At 41.5% G+C, this 18,171-nt stretch overlaps 1 protein-coding gene across 1 annotated transcript; it reads right to left on the bottom strand.

Moving 5' to 3' along the window:
• Nucleotides 1-6,555: 6,555 nt before the first annotated feature.
• Nucleotides 6,556-17,820, bottom strand: peli2 (pellino E3 ubiquitin protein ligase family member 2). The gene is made up of 6 exons (XM_085258238.1): nt 17,495-17,820; nt 11,597-11,726; nt 9,429-9,530; nt 8,017-8,214; nt 7,591-7,779; nt 6,556-7,193 (listed from the first exon to the last, which is right to left on the bottom strand). Exons 1-6 carry the CDS (start codon nt 17,569-17,571, stop codon nt 6,615-6,617), a joined length of 1,275 nt encoding a protein of 424 aa, XP_085114364.1. The 5' UTR covers nt 17,572-17,820; the 3' UTR covers nt 6,556-6,614.
• Between the last annotated feature and the right edge of the window lie 351 nt (nt 17,821-18,171).

Below are 18,171 nucleotides of genomic sequence, written 5' to 3'. Positions count from 1 at the left end.
ACCATAAAAGTGTATAACATGTAATTACAGTACATAGTGCCAAACTACTTTTCACATCCCTGAAAAACAGTCTCACTTTTTTGTCCAATAAAAAAACAGGTTAATGCATGTTTGGTCACATCGCTCTGGGAATATCATTTGGAATCGTAACGAGGTAATTTTATGTTTTTGTTCATGTTTTGTGTGTTTTTAACAAAATTTGGTTAATAAAGTTAGATCATTCTTCTCTGTGTACGTTCACTGTGTCCTTTCATTTAAAGCTGCCTCTCTTTTGCTCCACACAGCCTGGCCCAAATACTAGTCAAAAGACAAAGCTCCGAGAAACAACAAGCATTAACGCTGTGCTCTTTTGCAAGTGGAAAAAATACAACCATTCCCTGTAAAATGTACATGTAGCGAGGCCTTGAACCACAGAATAGGTCTTCAGAGAGATTAATTCTCCTCTGTGATCCAGTTCTCATTACAACAAGCAGGGGACTCAAACACACATAATAACAGGGCTGACTGCTGTTCCTTTGTAACATGTGGCTACTTAAATGATCCTAAATAAGATAGATGACAAGGATAAAGCAAATCATAATCGGCATTTTGCACAATGGAACATAATAGTCTGCGGAGAACAAGGGACAACATACAGAGCTCCTGTTTTCATCGCCTGGAGCTGCACACCTAGTCGAGAGCAATTAAAATGAGAGGATTCAATTTTGTCAAACACCAGGAACCTGAGATAAATCTTGTATCTCATTTTCCAGCGTGAGGACACTCCCTCGTGTCGGTGCTATCATGTTTGTTATGGTATTTTTAAGAAACAGCTGGCTGCCGACAGACTTGGTAAAACAACCCCACCCCTGCCACCCTCCCACCCTTTCCCCAAATCATGCTAATCCCAATCATTTCAGTGTGAGACGCAGGGGTGAGGAGACGTTAGAGTTGGGTGAGGCTGTGAATAAAAGATGGTTTTAGACTGAAAATTTAGACAGAGCAGAAGGGGGAGGAGGGAGAGAGCAAGGCGGCACGTCACTGCATGGTTTCCATGTGGGAGCAATCCACTTACTTGAACTGATAAAGATTTAATTAACACAAGACTCTGCAATTACTCCATAATTAAAGTAATTTGTCCTCTTGTTTGGATGAGTAGGCAAGACGCCGCATGTGCCCGTGTAAGAGCAGACAAGAGAGGAAAAAAAAGGGGGGCGTGAGATGCTCAGAGAGGCAAAGTATGCCCCCACTTTAGTATTTGAATTTAATGCTTGATTTTCCAAACCTATTTTTCCCCACATATGTTCTAATGAAATATTTGTATCGGCTTCTCTTTAGCCCTGTGTTTATTTGCCTTTTATTTGACAACTCATTTGTTATTCATTGAGAAAGTAATAAGCTGAGTAGGCTGAGTACAAAGTATCATCAAGAGCCACATGAAATAGTAAATAGGCCTGATATAATCATAATCCTCTTCAAACTGCACTGCATACAGCTTTGAATTGTGTAGTGCTACAGAGCTGGCTGCAAGCTAAAGGAGACAAATGCACGCACACACATACAAAAAGTGGGATGGTTTTGTTTGACAACTCAAATTGCATGACTCAGAAGTGAGAGGAGAGTCCTGTGTGAGGTGTTTGACCTTGGGCCTGGATAACAAAGGCTGGACCTGACTTAAAGTAAGACATGCAGGTGTTTGATTGAAGCAACAATTAGTGACTAATCACTCGAGACAGAAATAGCGAGGAATTAGCAGCAAAGTCCAATATGTGGCACTGTGCTGTGGCAGTCCAATTTGCAAGAAGATTTAAAAAAAATAAAAAATAAAAAAAGACCTGCCAAGTTTACTATTAAAAAACCAGGGAGACAAATGTGTCTTGTGTTAGCTTCTGAGGGTTGTATGTGCTGTTACTTAATTTACACGAGGGGAAGAGCACTATCTCTTATTTACAGATGATGATCTGCATATAATTTGCCTCAGTTGCACGCTGGGTAATTGAGGTAAATATCACAGCATTCAACTTGCCAGCTGAGGTATCCCGCTGATAGCTTGGCGTACAGCCCGCAGCCACCTGTGGCATTTCACATGTTGGGTGAAATCACAGGGCAGACAGACAAAAAGAAAAAGAAAACATGTAAGGCAACTAAGGCACAACTCTGAATACAACCTTCAGATGTGTAACAGCTGGATGATTGACAACTGTTGTTGACTTTAATCCAATAACCTATATATTGCTGGCTGTTGTTAGAGGGGGAAAAAATCTCATCTAAATATCTGAGGAAGTGGCACGATCACTGCTTAAAAGTTTCAGTGTTTTTTTGGGTTTTTTTCCAAGGCTGCATGCACTTACAACTGATTGCCCCCCCGCCCCACCAGCCACATTTTGAAGCCAGGCCTTGAAAACTGTTTGGATTTCATTACTATCACTATGTGCAGGGGCCTACCCAGAGGAGTGTGGAGATGTACAGCATATACTTTTTCACTGATCTCTGAGAAATAATTGCATTAACCCTATACCTATATAGTTTGCAGCTCACTTCTCTCAGCTATCAAATTAAAACTACTGGAATGCTTAAATACTTTATTTAGTAAGAGTGAATTTCTTTTTGCCATTGCCCACCCAAAAACTCTAAATGCTCTGTCTGGATACAGGTAATGGTTTCCTCTTATGCTGTTAATATTCTTAAAGACGCCACCAATATATCATTACAGCACTGGATAATAAAGTTTCTTCTAAAACATCCTAATTTTCCTGTTTGGAAAACTCACTTAACAGGAGCAAACTTGCAAGCTATCATTGTCAATACACCATCTTGTTTTAGGCAAATATGACAGCTTTGTGCTCTCTGATTGCTCAGTCAACCAAACAAAAGGAACTTTTTAGTACAATTATAATACAACGACTCCCACTGAACTGCAAAATGGTCCCATAAAAGTAAAAAAAAAAAAAAAGGGGTGGGGGGATGATAGGAGAATCATCGTTTGTGTAAATTCTCAGCATTAGTGCAGGACATGCACCTCATTTCTTACTCATGAAACTGAGAGAAGGGAAAAAGAAGTATCATCCTGCTTTATTTGCATAACCCAGCCCTGCTTAGGGGCAGGGGGACCCACCAAGTGATCTCAAAATTAGCATGCTGTCACCTTCAGTGTCTCTTCTGTCATTAAGAAAAACAGGCAAGTGTGCAGACATATGAACCTATTTCACATCTACTGCAGAAATGTTAATTAGGAAGCACGGCATCCCACAGCTCCGTTCCCCTCCCTGTGCCAGAATGACATGTTATGCATTTAAATCCTTTTCATGCGTCCTTATTATAGAGAGGATGAAGTCACATGCGAATGATGGAAAATATCATCATGGTACAATATTTTTGCATGTACACTAAAAAAAAAAAAAAAAAAATCCTAAAAGCTAAATATTGCACACAACTATGCACTCCTTATACATCACGCCAGGATTTAGATGGGGATAAAAGACTATTATAATTAATTTGACTGCATAAGCAAAAACATATGGTATGTAATAGATTATATATTTAGTTTGAACTGATTAGACTGTTCTGATAGCCTAATTGGAGGATTTTAGTCCTCACTGGCATGCCAATTTAAATAATTCAATTTCTGATGTTTCATATGTATTTTTGATGCATTTATATTTAGTGTTTTTCATAACCAACATCAAACTTTTATTTATTTGCTGTGTTTTCAAGCTATTGGATCCCGCAGGCTCAGTAGCTTGAGAGGCATAATGCCAAAGGCGCTATTGTTGAGGAAACAGTGCCCTCCTGTGGTTTCATAGGGAAACTGCATACTTAAAAAAAACTACTGAAAACAAGGGGCTACACTCATGCAGTCATTCTCTAATAAATATTAAGATGAAGCTGATAAGATAGAACAAGAAATGTGAATAAAACAGACTTGAAGAAAATTCTCTGCCTTATCTGGAAAAAAAATACTGATAGAGCAATCACAATTCAGAGCCATTTTGGCAACCAAGATAGGAGAAATGCTCATACAGAGGAATGATGAAACACATATGTAACTGTGATTAAACATTGCTGCTATGTTGGTTGTGCGAACACAGCTGAGACATCTGGTGTGTTCAAAGGCAGCCACTAAATAAAAACCAACAAATCCCCATCAGCTGCACACAGCCCTTTAAAAATCGGTGGATCACTTTAAAAGGAGTCCCTGAACATTACCCACAAGTATGAAATAGAAACTGTCAGTCAGAGTGAGAGAGAAATCCAACTTGGTGCAGAGTGTTTTTAAAAAATATTTTATTCTTTGCAAAGGAGACATTAGGAGCATCAGTGCGTTCTATGGCTTGTGTACAGAGTTCCTGCTAGAGACACAAAAATAATAATAATAATCATAGAACAAGCCCTTGGGTGAACTGTGGGCCCCACCCATGTTTACCGAGGAGGAATGTTTGAGGCAGCTACTCTTGCAGCTGTTACAGAACACAGTCTTAAGCAATGGACACAGTGTTTGAGCCGAACGCACGTGAGGTTAGAAGGGAATGCTACCGTACAGTATGTGGCCTAGTGCTTGACCCAGCATGGCAGTTAAATAACATCAGCAGAAATCAAGCGAGTCTGAAATGCTCTGTGGTTAGAGGAAAAGTGTAATGCTGCTGACATTCTTAACAATGCCAAATATGTTTCTCTTCAGAGGGAAGCGGAAAGAAAAAACAAAATAAATTAAAAATACCATGTCCAGGACAAAGGCAGATTTCCTCCGCCTCAGATATACCTCTGAATTTTTTAATTATCATAATAAAGTCTGGGAAAACCTAATGCTATATAATAGAACATCGCCCTTAACATCTCATTGTTTTAATGCTCACTATTGTATTTCATAATCTAATGTTGGAAACGACACTCGTTTGGGCACAGTCTGGAAAGCTAACATCACGGACAGATTTGTCCCAGATTCTTCAGTTTTCAATTCATCTGCTACTTTTGTTTTGGACAACTTGACTCATCCACACACAATAGAACTTACCAAATTTGGCACAGAGTGTGATAATATCATTGTTCCCCATGAAGCGACTGAACAGCCTTGACTGTAATCCAGAGCTGTCAACATTCCACCACAGCAGCAGCAGCAGCAGCAGTTTGGGGGTAGCATTGTTTACAGAAACACTTTGGATTGGAGGAAAAAGTGGCCGTCGCATCTTGCATGCGGAGAGAAAACAGCTCCTCCTTATATTTGGTATAATCTCTGGATGCTGCTGAGACTGTGCCCAGGTTCGACAGCGTACAAATCATTGGATCAAACCCAGCGTGGGGATAAAGCTAACAACAGTGCAGATTGAATACAGTGTGTCTGTGTGTGTTTGTGTGGGGCAGTGACAGCTAGCAAGCAAGCAGGTACGCTTGATTCATATGGTTGTACGGCTCCGGCGATTTATTTAACTGAAAGCAGGCTTCGATCACACCTTGAAAGCAAGTTGTATAATCAAAGCACCACCAGCGAGAAGGGTCAATGCATTTCAGTACATTCATTGTCAAGCCCCTGCGACCTTGTGTTAAATCCTGCGTTCTCTCTGGTAGCGTTTTGGGGATCGGGGTGAAGCGATGCAGGGTGATTTTAACGGCCCGAGGGCACCCACGCAGTCCAATCCACACGCACACAATCACACAAACATGCACGCACACATACGCTCAAGCATTCTCACATACATTATATATGCTGGAGAAAAATATATTAACATTTGCATTAAAAAACAGTACAAGGGCCTCAGTGTAATAAAATACCTCTGGTGTTAGAATCTGTGTGGGTCGTTATTTTTCTTACACCTTCTGCAAAACTATCTCTCTCTTTACCTTCAACAAAATATCTTTTTGTCAACTATGAAAAATATTCCCATAGTTTGATGGGATTTGAGGCACTGGATTATATCTCTGTACATAAAAAGTCTTCCCCCCAACTCTCCCTCAAAGTTTGTTCGGCAGTTAGAAACCGCCTCCGGAGAGCTACAAGATGTTGATGCCGTTACGGGTTAAGGACCAGGATATCAGTGTGGACCATTTAACAAGTTAACTATTAAAACTTCCATCTTCACCTGGCTTTTCTCTCAGCCAACAGTCCAGCTGTCTGGCTCTGTAAAATCTTGGTTTCAGGCCCACCAGGAACTGAATTATATACCCTCCCCCACCCCAGCCCACATATTTCCCAGAAGACTCAACTACACCTGCTTGCTATAATTTGGTTCAGTCTGATTCATGAGTAAATTCAACTCATTCCTTCTACAACCTTAGTGTTACAGCCCTCTGATGGAAAACCAGCAGGCATTGTAGTTTACAGCCCAGCACTGGAGCTTTGTTTAAAGAGGTTTGTTGGCAGGACAGCTAAAACAGTATTTAATTCTGGAGGAGCCGTGCGTCTGTGGTCCAGTGTGCTTCACATCTCTGTATCCTGCAGTGGCCATCCAAACAGCCACAAAAGGCCCCGAACAATCTGTAATGGCTCTCTATTGTCAATCCACAGTACATGACCAGAACCTGAAAAAGGCTCGCTTCGTTCCAGAGCTGGCTTACATAAATGAAAGAAAGCACAAAATAATCTTTCACTGCATGTCAGCATTCCTGTTTAATCTCCTCTGCCAGAGCAAGACCCCTTAAACTCAGTCCACCGGACCCTGGAAGATTAGCTTGGAATAGCCCTGAGTTGGGCCAAGTTGGGTGGCGCAAAAGGGGCAGGCTGCGTGGAAGGCGTGAGTGCCGTGGGGCAGAGGGATCTCTGACCAGTACTTGACCGACTTCTCTGAACACACATGTCCGCATGGCACGAAGGCGTATGTGGGTGCACCTGTGTCCACGTAGAAGGCCGGCTCGCAGCCCAGCCACAGTGGCACGTAGGGCCCCACCACCCGGCACATGGGACACTCTCGCTCAGTGTTGGCCTCCTGCTCCGAACGGTGGCCCCAGTTGTGGTAACCGTGCACGTGACCGCACGCCAAGTACACCCAAGGCTGCTTGTCTTCCAGAGATGAAAGGGCACGACTCCGGTGCATGCTGGGGAAGGCGAGGGTATTGAGACCCACAGGGCACTGGGGGCGCGCTGCATTGATCTCCTGCCTGAGTGCCTCCAGGTGCTTTTGCGTGGGAGTGTGGAAGAGGCCTTCAGCAGTGCGCCACAGCAACGTTGCTCCACACAGATCCACCAGGGAGCCGTCCTGTAGAATATTGCTCTCATTCTCCACCTGCGGAGGATAGTGAAGTGCGCACACATTTACCTTCTACATGGGAAAAAAATCCACTGCCTATGACATGCTGATATTTCTTATTACTACATTGTACTACAGACTGACAACCTTTAGTTCCTGTTACTGCTGAGTTTCAGACATAAGTCCCACCCAAATGCCATTTAAACCTTTTGTGTACAATAGGCGACTCAGCAAACATGGATTATTTCAGACTTTGGATCAAGATAATTACTTATTCTGATTTGGGACTCATTCAAAGCTACTCTAAAAGTGGCTGTGGAAGAATTAAAATAATAAACATAACAGGACCACTTTAATATTCTAAAGTATTTCTCTAACATCACAGTGTCACTGCATACATACACTGATACATTTTAACTTTTCAACTACTCACCAGTTTGCCTGGGGTCTGTGCTGAGCGGGTCTCTCTCAACGTGTAAACATCACCACAAACAGAGATCTCTCTCCACACGCCGGGCTTGGACTCCTCAGTGAATCCCCCCTTAGGGTGCATTACCAGCACACCATTGGTTGTTAAGCCGTCCATGTGACCATCAGGGTTTTTCCATTTTGCAGCTTTTTCCTACAGGCAAGACAGAAAATGGATGATGACACAAACTGACATGATGTGTGGCATTTCACTTTTTACGTAACAGTGCATATGAAACAGTGGTTTTCTTTATCTGGTTACAAGCTTCAAGGATTAGAAGCACTAAAAAAGAAAAAAAAAAAAAAGGCAGCCATGTAACCTTACAGGCTAAAAAAAGTAGCATAGATAGAGATGGTGCATAATCACAATGGTACACCGAGTTGTAATTACCCCAAGGAAGATGTTTTTGGACGTATCAAATCCGGCTGCATAGATGCGAGCGGTGTAGGGCGGGGTGCGTTCGCAGACAATTCGGCAGGCAAAACGAGAGATGGTACTCTGCGTGATAAGAGTCTCTTCACCCTCCTGACCCCCTGCTATTGTATCAGTCACCACAAAGTCTATGGGACTCTCAGTAGAACGCCCAATCTGCAAAAACAACACAAAAATAATAATTAATATTATGCTGTACTGCACAACAGTTTCGAAAGAATCTCAAAATAGTGCAATCAATGAAGAAAGGTTCTTTTTAATTCATACCAGACACAGCAACTGTTCTGCATCCTGCTAGCTTATGTACGTGCACAAGCAAACACACACAGAGTATCCATATATATTTTAATGGGCATAATTTTCAGCACTTGGAAACAGTTCAAGCTGAATAAACAGAGGCAAAAATAGGCTTTCCTCCTTTCATTTCCTCTTTTTCCCCTTACACTGTCCTGAAGTCCAACATTTTGAGTGGCTTCCTCTTCTCTCTGGTGCGTTCAGTATTGTTTAGTCACATGGGGAAGATAGGGTGCTGAATATGAAGCATGTGTCTGTAACATTAACATCCCTTGGCTCATCACTGCCTTGCTGTACGTTCAGATTAATACTGGAGCAGTGTAAACCGGGCACAGATGATTTTTATTTATATGATTGGACGTGTTTTTGAACATTTATACTTTTTGTGTGTCTTAACTTGCTTTTCTGCTATTACAACACTTAATTTTCTTACTTTACTTATTTTACTCTGTGAAAAGCATTTTATACATAAATGTTTAACTTTGCAGTCTAATCAGGTGGTTGTGTATAACCAAAGTGGCTAAAAGAGCCCAAAGACACCTTGTCAATCAGTCAAATTAAAGCTTACATCCATATTTTCATTTATCCCATTCATAAAGAGCCATTTGAAATGACAATCTAAAGATATAGCAATTACTGTTCTGACAGCCTTTGAAGCCCCTGTAGGCAATATAACAGAACACAAACAATAAAAGGGCAATAAAATCTTTGCAACAACTGTCAGTCCTTAAAAAAACAAAACAGGTTAAGTAGCATCAAATTCAAACAACATGTCTTAGCCACAGAACTAGCAGCTCTCCTGCTGTTAAAAATACAGCCACATCCTGCCATGGGAATGGGGAACAGGCTCTGACCATTTTTGGCTGTCAGAGAGGAAATACTCCTCCTGGCTTTACTAGATCGAAACTGGTAATGTTAGGTATAGAAGTACATTAAAAAAAAAGCAGAACAAAAGCCTTTTTGTTCTATGTTTTCTGACTATAAAGAAGTACTGTAATCGCTGAGAAACTAATGTACGGGGTGTGAATGTATCTGAATGCAGTTGTGTGCCAAAGTAAAAGTGAACGGACTTTTACCTGAAACATATCTGTGTCTTTATCATGGCTGTACTCTACCACTACGGTGTGGTTCCTCGATAGCGTGTAGGAGATACTGTGCTGACCTTTACAGCTCACAGCCTGAAATGTGAAAACAAACAAACAAAAAACCCAACTTGTTCATAACAAAGTACACAGTGCAACAGTATAATAAATCATCATCCAATCTGTGGCTTTATCACCGGATCTGAGAGTGCCAAACAGCACAGCAGAACTACAGTAAAACCTTCCTTGCACAATCCTTTCCTCGTTGGTGAGGTTAAATTAAAGACCAGAGCAAAAGTCAAACCCACTATTAAAACACATGGCACTTAAGTGATGATTCACTTCCTTAGAATCAACAACTACGAGGTGCTCCTGGAAGAAAACATGTTATTGTCCTTATTTTTGTTTTGTTATTGACAACTTGGAACATTTCTATGGATTATTAGCGTGCATGTGCGGTTTTTTACAGCTCACAATTAAGCCAAAGCTCTACAGGCTTATTGTGTAATTTTGTCATGATGTTACCAAAATCCTAAAACCTATTACAAGAATTTTTTGGGAAGCGGAACAAAAAAAAAAAAAGACTGTGTAAAGTCACACTCGCAAAACAGTGACCATAAACTCCCTGCTGGCCTCGGTTAACACAAGCTCGCCAGGCAACTGAACTGCTTCATGTCAGTGTAGCGAGGAAGGCTTGGTTAAAGCCCGGCCCCAGCTTCCATCAACACTGTACCACATGCCATCTCTGCTCTAATCTGCAAAATTCCATTTCCTAAACATCCCCCTCCTCTTCGTCACGTGCAGGAGGGAAAGCGGGAGAGGGAAAGTGGGTCATCAGAGCTGCCACGGTCTGCTGTAACATCAGATGCACACGGGGACAAATGTCATCATCGCATGCAGTCTTGTCTTGACTGCGCTGCTACAAACAAATGGTGCTCCACCTGTTAAAGAACTAAAAAAGGAGCAGTGCACACACAAATATGTATTTTTTATAAACGCTACGCCCCCAAAATATCCTCCCCCAACCTTCCCGAGTGGTAGGAGTTGGAATCATAATGTTTTGAATACGAGGCTGGCAGTGGCATCATGGGAGCTCCTCATTATCTGCCATGAACACTAGAGTGTGCACCGACACGTGAGCTCTCCCTCTCAGCCGCAGAGACTCCTCAGCTCATTCGTATGCTGCACTGGAAGGGAGCAAGAATGGGTTACAGGGGGTGGGCTTCATTTTAGTGATTCACCTCTTTAATACCCCCTTCTCCTTAAAATAAGCTGACCACCCAGCTCGTCTCTTACAGAATGGCCCTTTTTTGACCGTTTATACACCTGGATGAGCCAGGTCAGCATAAAGCAACAACCCCTGAGCTCATCCTTCAAGTCCCATAACACGGTGCCAGGGTCGAAGTGGTCAGTGAAACAGCCAGTAACTAATGTAATGCAAAGTAAAAACAGCCACATCTAATGCAGATAGCAAACTATCTGAGACGTAATTTATGATGTGGAGCAGCAGAACACTTCAGCCATATTTCACAGCACACTGCAGCTCAAACTCAAATAAAATAAAGCGCAATCTCTGCCATGAAAAGGCCTCTGTCACTGAATCGTCCCAGAGCAGATTTCTGGATTCCGCAACCTGACAGTAACCTGAACCAGACAGCCTTTTAGCTAAAAATGTCAAACACTGGTCTCCAAGTGGTGCAGAGGTAAGTGGGTCTTGTCTGATGTTTAGCAGTTTCGCCTAGGAACCGAAGGTAGGAATGCAGGAAGGCAAACACGTTTTACTGGATGTGGCACTTCCCTGCAGGCAGTCTGCCGTGAAGAGAAACTCTGAAGCCCAGCTAGGAACTAGTCATTGTAGTGGAAATGTCAACATTAAGGTCTGCCAACAATAATGTAAAGTGCTTTTCACAGCACAATTTACTAGCTACCACAATCACTAAAAGGCCATTCAGCTGCTGTGGGAAAAAAAACAAACAAAAAAAAAAAACCAAAAAAAACAAACCCCCAAACTATTACCTAAAAAAAAAGAAAGAAATATCACCTCCTTCTTCTGTTACGTTTTTGCACACTTTCATACATTTTGTCTGAAGAAGAAAGGCAGACAGATGTTCAATCCCACTGAGAGCCTGTTCATTAAATCACTTTAAATCATCCTTCTGTACCTTGGTGGCCTGGGGTGTGTTGAGGACGTGCACAGTGCTTGGTGATACACCATTGGGTTTGATTCTCTTGTATAGAGCAAATCTGCTTTTCCGTCTACCGCGATCTCCGTTGGGCAGGGAGCCATTGTACCTGTCAGAGACGGGACAGGGTGGAGAGAAGGACAGCAAATTGACAGTTATTTATTTATTTCATCTGTGTGAAAATGCTAATAGCTTCCATAGCTGCAAAAAGATGTGTCTAATGAGATTTACAGGCAAAAGTCTTGTAATCATATAAGAAGTAAACACAGAGAATTAGAAACATTCGTGTGTTCTGAAAAGGAGATTTGCCACGCATTACATCACTGACAATCTAATACACCCTATTAGTAATCTAAGCGTTACCTTGGATAACGGCTCTTATTACATAATGCACTCTGGTGCTGGTGATTTCAGTGTGCGTGCACTGTGTAAACTGCAGCTGTTCTTTTGCTCTGTGTCCCAGGCAGGAGCACGTTTTAAGATGCATGTCAGGTTTGCTATCATTTTGGGAATGCACGGTCTGGGTGGATGACTCAGACACATTCTTTCAAAGATGAATTTTATACACGGATACAGCTTACAAAGCTATCTGTTCCGTTTCCAAAATCACTTAATAACAGACTCCAGTTTTGCCCTTTAGTGTGCTGAGAGGCACCTAGCCTAAGCTGCTCTTTGTGAATGAAGAAGCCCCTTCCGGTACAACTGGTCTTCTTTCTATCCACCAGCTGGTTCCTACAGCTGGGACACCCCATGCTCGACTATCATCCAACACACAGACCTTCTGTCACACACTCACATAAACCACAAATGTGCTGAACAGACACTTTGCACAAGATACACATTTATATTATATGCCTCAAGTTTGCACACCAATGTATCGGAGGGGAACAGAGTCTACGAGCCAAATGTAATCTGACATTTTTCCTTTCTGTTTCTGAACAATAGCAACAGAACCTCCTTCTGCTCCTTCCCACCTCCCTCCCAGGCTAGTCCACCTGTCCCATGTCTCCACACGGCTGGCCAGGCAAAGAAACACATGGTCCTAGTCAGCACAGTGCACAAAGCTGGCCTGTAGGACAAGCCACCCACAGAGAGCTAGAGAGGCACTGGAAGATTCTATGGACTAAATGCAACAAATACAAAGACAGAAAGACAGGAGGAAAGTGTCAAATGACAGCAGACCTGCTTACCTTCTCTCCTAAAGTGTTCAGCTTTTACTTTTAGTGGTGATTACTGTCTGATCGTACTCCTTTCAAGGCCATTTCAGGGATTCTATTTCCATGTCATTAGACCAGTGCACACTTTAAATGCAGACCCTTACACAGTTGTGAAATCTTGGGCTCCAAAAGCCTGAGCTGGCCTTCTCATGCTGCTTTCAAAATAAAGTACAAGTGTACAAGACATAAGTTACATTAAATCTAAAGAAAAATAAAATAATGCCCACTTTCCCCCCATTTATATAGTAATTGTGTTGCTTTCATTTACAAGTAATCTGTAAGAGAAAACAAATAAAGCCCCTTTATTGATGCACACATTCCTAAGCTAATTTCACATGGTTTGTTCTCTGTACTCCACTTTTATTTGACCTGCTCTAAAAACACCCCACCTAAATAAAGACCAGCCAGCCCTACATAAAGATGTCTTTTCAGTTTAGGGGGGTCTACTGGCTGGCTACCTGCCCCTGTGTGTCTCATACAAAGCACACAATCAAATGCTATCCAGCTTAGTGTTTTTGCCATGATGAATTCTGACTGGAGAATATAACCCTAGCTCTGCAAGAAACGCAGCATATGCTTTCAATTATTCAGCATTATACCGAGGAACAATATTCTGTCATGCAGGAACTGCCACCGTCACATTAGCTAGGACAGGCTCTTTAAAGCTGCGTTCCAACTAATTGTGATCGCTTTCCCTTTTGACCCGTGCCAGACAGACAGCGGATTTACCTTCCAATACTTAGCAGCAGGGATTAGAAGACTCTGGCATATCACCTATCCTCCAGGGTTGCGGTAAGGAGCCAACAGCACCTCCTACTTCCTATGCTAACATGAAAGGCTAGTGTTCACAGAATGAGGAGAAGATATGCTGAATAGCTGTAACACTCATTAGAAATACAGAAAGTTAGGTTAGGCTTACAGGGTCACACAAGATGGTTTCTAGGTCACTAGGACTTCATCTAAATCAATCTAAGCTGTAAAAATACATAAATAATACATCATTAACAGACAACCAGATGGCATGATGAGCAAAGACAGTATGAGTCAACTAAATGAGCATCATCCATCCATTTTCTTATCCATTTATCCAACTTAGGGCAGCAGGGGTGCTGGAGCCTAGCCCAGGCGTCACGGGGTGAGAGGCTGGGCACATCTTGGCCAGGCTGCCAGTCAATCACAGGGCTGACCCAGAAAGACAGACTACCACATACTCTCCAATGCATATTTACAGCCAATTCACAATCAACAAAAATCCCAGTGGCTCTCAAACCTCTTCTGGCATACCCCACTTTACTTTATATACAAGTAAGCACAATAGCATTAGCCAAATCTTGTTTGGTAATAAACAAAAGTCTCTCTTTTGCCTAGTTGTTCATGCCCTGCAGTTTCTGAACCTCTGAATTACCTTAACATGAGTGTGTTTGGACTGTGGGAGGATCCTGCTGCAACTGGAAAAAAAGGAAAAAAAAAAAAAAAAAAAAACCTACGCAGGCACAGGACGTACATGCAAACTGCACACAGAAACGCCTCAATCCACCAAGAGGTTTGAATACTTGTTGAGTGGTGATCATGCTAACCACTGCACCACTCTAGATTAAACCAGTTACACCTGAAATCTTTAAATGCTTCTATTGTAGTACTGACAAAAACCCCCAGAAAGAGATGTCTCTTCTCTTTATACCATTTAAATTACATAATATTAATAAAAAGGCACGATCTATGTCAGTCTGTACCAAAGATGCTCCCAAGTTGATTTGTACACTTTCCTTTAATGAGTGGTTCTCTAAGGCAAAATGTAGAAAGTTCAATCAATAGGCCTAGTCTCCCTGCCACAATGGACAGAGGAAGCTGAAGAGAGGCAAAGGCTGAGTCCTGATCAATCCATCCTTTCATTTGCAGGATACCCATGCAGCACCCCCTCCTCATCCTGCCTCCTTTCACTGACCAGCACCAAGCCAATCTGCGGCGGCAGAGATGGAGGGGCAGCCATGCAAGTAATAAGAGCCACCACGGTCATGGCAACAAACCACTGAGGGAACTGCTGCTCAAACAAGCTTTGTTCCATGCTGTCAGCTATCTTGTCTACCATCAGTTTTATCAATGGGATGTGATGTCATGGCAGTGATTATACACCCGTCACATCTGATTCACATATGTGTCTTTATGTCAGGAGAGGGAACAAAAGTACCAGCTTCAAACATGCCACATACCGAGCCTGGGGTAATAAGCACTCAGCACTTTTTATCCCTTACAATAAGCACTATGACTGCGAGTGTATGGGTGGAGGGCAGTGTACAAAAACACAGTGTAGTCTGCTCTCTGTGTAAGCCATCATTTCAGCACCTTATTTCAAATACTGTAAAGATGAAAGTCACACAGCCGCATGGACACCAGTAAATCTGAACTATAAAAATTTTATAACTTTTATAAGCGCCTCAGGACTGGCCATTGGCCAAAGTTCAGTCACTCATGTTTTCCATCATCTGTTGGCCAAGACAATACAGACAGGACGAGAAGGTGACTGTTTAGAAGGATAGCTTGTGGCAATTTGTCCTAAATGAATTCTAAACAACCAAACAAAAACACACAAAACAAAATGAAAAAACAAAACAAAAACAAAAAGAGGACAAAGCAGTTATGATATAATAAAGGTAAAAGTTACACTGGCTTTATTCGGTGACAACACAGATGTGAGTAACTGCTTATTTTGTTTGCCTTTTTACATTAACAGACTGTCTGTGTACTTTCTGATATTATCCAGTACAAGTGGCAACTGGATAGTTACAGAATGAACGCCAAATAATTCAAATACTTAACAGGAGTAGGTGTGCTCTTCTACAAAAGGCTTTTAAATGTAAAGAGTGATGTGAAAAACAAAGATTACTTCAACAAATAGCTTGAAAATGACCAGCGCATGCCAGCTATCAATACATCTGATGGGCAAAATAACAGACGGACAGAATATTACCATCTTTTTTGATAAATAATGCTTTAAGTCATAATTCCTTGGCAGTTTCTTTCCCATGTTTTATATTTACCTGAAATTATATCAGTAAATGTATGAGACTGACTTCTTTTTTTTTTTCATTGGGTAAATTACTGATATTTTATTGACAACAATACAGTTAATGGTGAGGCTCTTATCAGTTTCTGTAGAGACTCCTGACCAGTTTACTATATAGAAAAAAAATGCACGTCTACACAGGTTCTTGACACCAAGGCAAAATTTCCACTGCTGCAGGTTTGACGTAATTGTTCTGCAATGTGAAACTGTCAGAAGAGCCTTGTAAATACCTTGAAATAAGTAAGCGATAAACTTAAAGGCAAATAAGTATGGAGGCTTGACAATAAGGAACTGATTACTGATCATCTACTGGTTGGGCAAGAAATGTAAAGATGCCAGTAAGGCTTTTAAGAAGCCACATAAGATGATTTAAAGCAGATGAATAATAAAAAACACATAAATAAATAACTAAAGAACTACAGCTCGGCTTGTTTTCAACACTCTGTGAAAACATGGTGGTTCTGTGCCTGCCCAACAAAAATTACTCCATACTGAGATATAAACAAATACAAAGATGGAAAAAACAGCAGAAAGGTAGCTTGACTGAGCAGCCTTTGATGCTGTTCCCATAGGCAGCTTAGACTCTGCTAGTATAAAGCAATTTAAGAATATATCCTGTGAGATTAGATAAACTTGTCCACTGCTTTCCCTTGTTTCTCTGACTTGCACTGGAGCATTGTGGGTAATGGCAGATACTGTATAAGGTATGGAAATCAGTAACCGACTCCTTACTACTTACTATACAGTATAATTCAGCACATACTTTGGCTGATTTTCTCTATGAACAGAAAAAATGTTTTACTGTATAAATAACATTTGAATGTTCCCCACATCAGGTAGCATATCCCAATATCATTTTATCGAATTACATATATCATTACAGAGTACTTCATAAGGCTCTCGCTGTTATCCGACATTTAAGCTCCCCTTGTCTGTTAAATAAGGAATATAAGGTAACTTTTTGCAGGTCAAGGAGTGTGATTTTAAACTCGGAGAACAGCCGGCAGTACGTGCGTGCGTGACTGCAGAAGTTGTGTTAAAGGAAGCACCCTGGGGCTGGGGGAGGGGACCATCACTACTTCCGAATTCCTAAAACCCCATGAATCCAACTTTAAGGTAAGAAGGAGCGTCCGGTCAGAGTTGCTGAATAAATTTCACTGGGGTTCCCAAAGTTGTCCCAAATCTGTCCTATTTCACGGACACAGATATGTAGACACATGCAGGCAGTTTGTAGTTATCAGGGTTGACAGGGAATGGGATATTTAAAACGTCCACATTTGTAATTGCGCACGTGTCTGATTTGTGGGATAACGTGAGCTTGTAAATTTCTAAACAGAGCTTGACGTGCTCCCTGAAAATCATCACAGCGCCTCTTTGATGTTATATAATGTCGCCTGTGTTGGAAGTTGATCTTGAATTTAAAAAACAAAAATACACAACGCATCACTGCTAACTCCATGCTATTTTCAAAAACTTACAGTCATGTAGCTTAGGTAGCAGTGTGAGTGGCCGTTTGTGAAACTTAAAAACAAACACTCGTTTTCAGTTTCATGTCCACACTTACTCAGAAGCAAATACAACAACGATTCAACTTACCCCAGAACCACCAGCTCTCCGTATTTCACTAGGTCTATGGATGGGGCGCAGTGCTCCTCTTGGCTTAACGAAAACATGAGGCTCCTGGCTTCACTTCACGGTTAGCTTTACAGTAATAACGGTTCACAAATTACCTAAAATTCCTCCTTAAAAAGCGCGACGCAGACTCGCTTCAGATCGCGTACACGGCAGCATGTGTTTCAGTGTCCTCACGAATCAAGTTTGCTAAAAATAAACTGGTCTGAAACTTCTTCGGCGTGACATAGCAAAACGTAACTTACTTGGCGGTTGAATGCGCTCTAAAGCAGATACAAAAACAGCGAGGACCAGGGCCGGAACGTACCATTCACTTCTACTTTACTTTGTACAGGGGGGGCTCTCTACCTACGCCTTGGTTAAAATGGTATGCCTGGTCAAATTTTATTGTATCTATTCATTAAACACATAGATAATAGTACATGAGAATGCTTCATCTTTAATTAATTCTCGTGTAGACAAAGCAGTTGAATAATAATAATGTAATAATCATTTTTGAAACCACCCGTCTTGGTTTATGGATCGCACCTTCTGTTATGTAAACAAAGAGTAAAATCTGGGAATTCTTAAAGGGATCATACTTTTTCCTGACGTGATTTCAGTTTCCTATATTTGACGGAAATAAAGGTTTAAACGTTTTG

Source organism: Mchenga conophoros, linkage group LG19 (genome assembly GCF_057382185.1).
Source record: "Mchenga conophoros isolate Kocher_MC1m ecotype Shallow Benthic linkage group LG19, M_conophoros_male_GT1.1, whole genome shotgun sequence".
NCBI classification, from domain to species: Eukaryota; Metazoa; Chordata; class Actinopteri; order Cichliformes; family Cichlidae; genus Mchenga; species Mchenga conophoros.
The sequence above is the reverse complement of the archived record's forward strand: the minus strand, read 5'-3'. Positions and strand labels throughout refer to the sequence as shown.

What these genes read in the sequence shown, in the direction of transcription:
- peli2 (XM_085258238.1), bottom strand. Translation starts at nt 17,571, where the DNA reads ATGTTTTCGTTAAGCCAAGAGGAGCACTGCGCCCCATCCATAGACCTA. An exon ending in GGAGAGCTGGTGGTTCTGGG is followed by an intron (nt 11,727 to 17,494) that starts GTAAGTTGAATC and finishes CGTCTCTGACAG; the next exon opens with GTACAATGGCTCCCTGCCCA. An exon ending in AAGACACAGATATGTTTCAG is followed by an intron (nt 8,215 to 9,428) that starts GTAAAAGTCCGT and finishes TTGTTTTTGCAG; the next exon opens with ATTGGGCGTTCTACTGAGAG.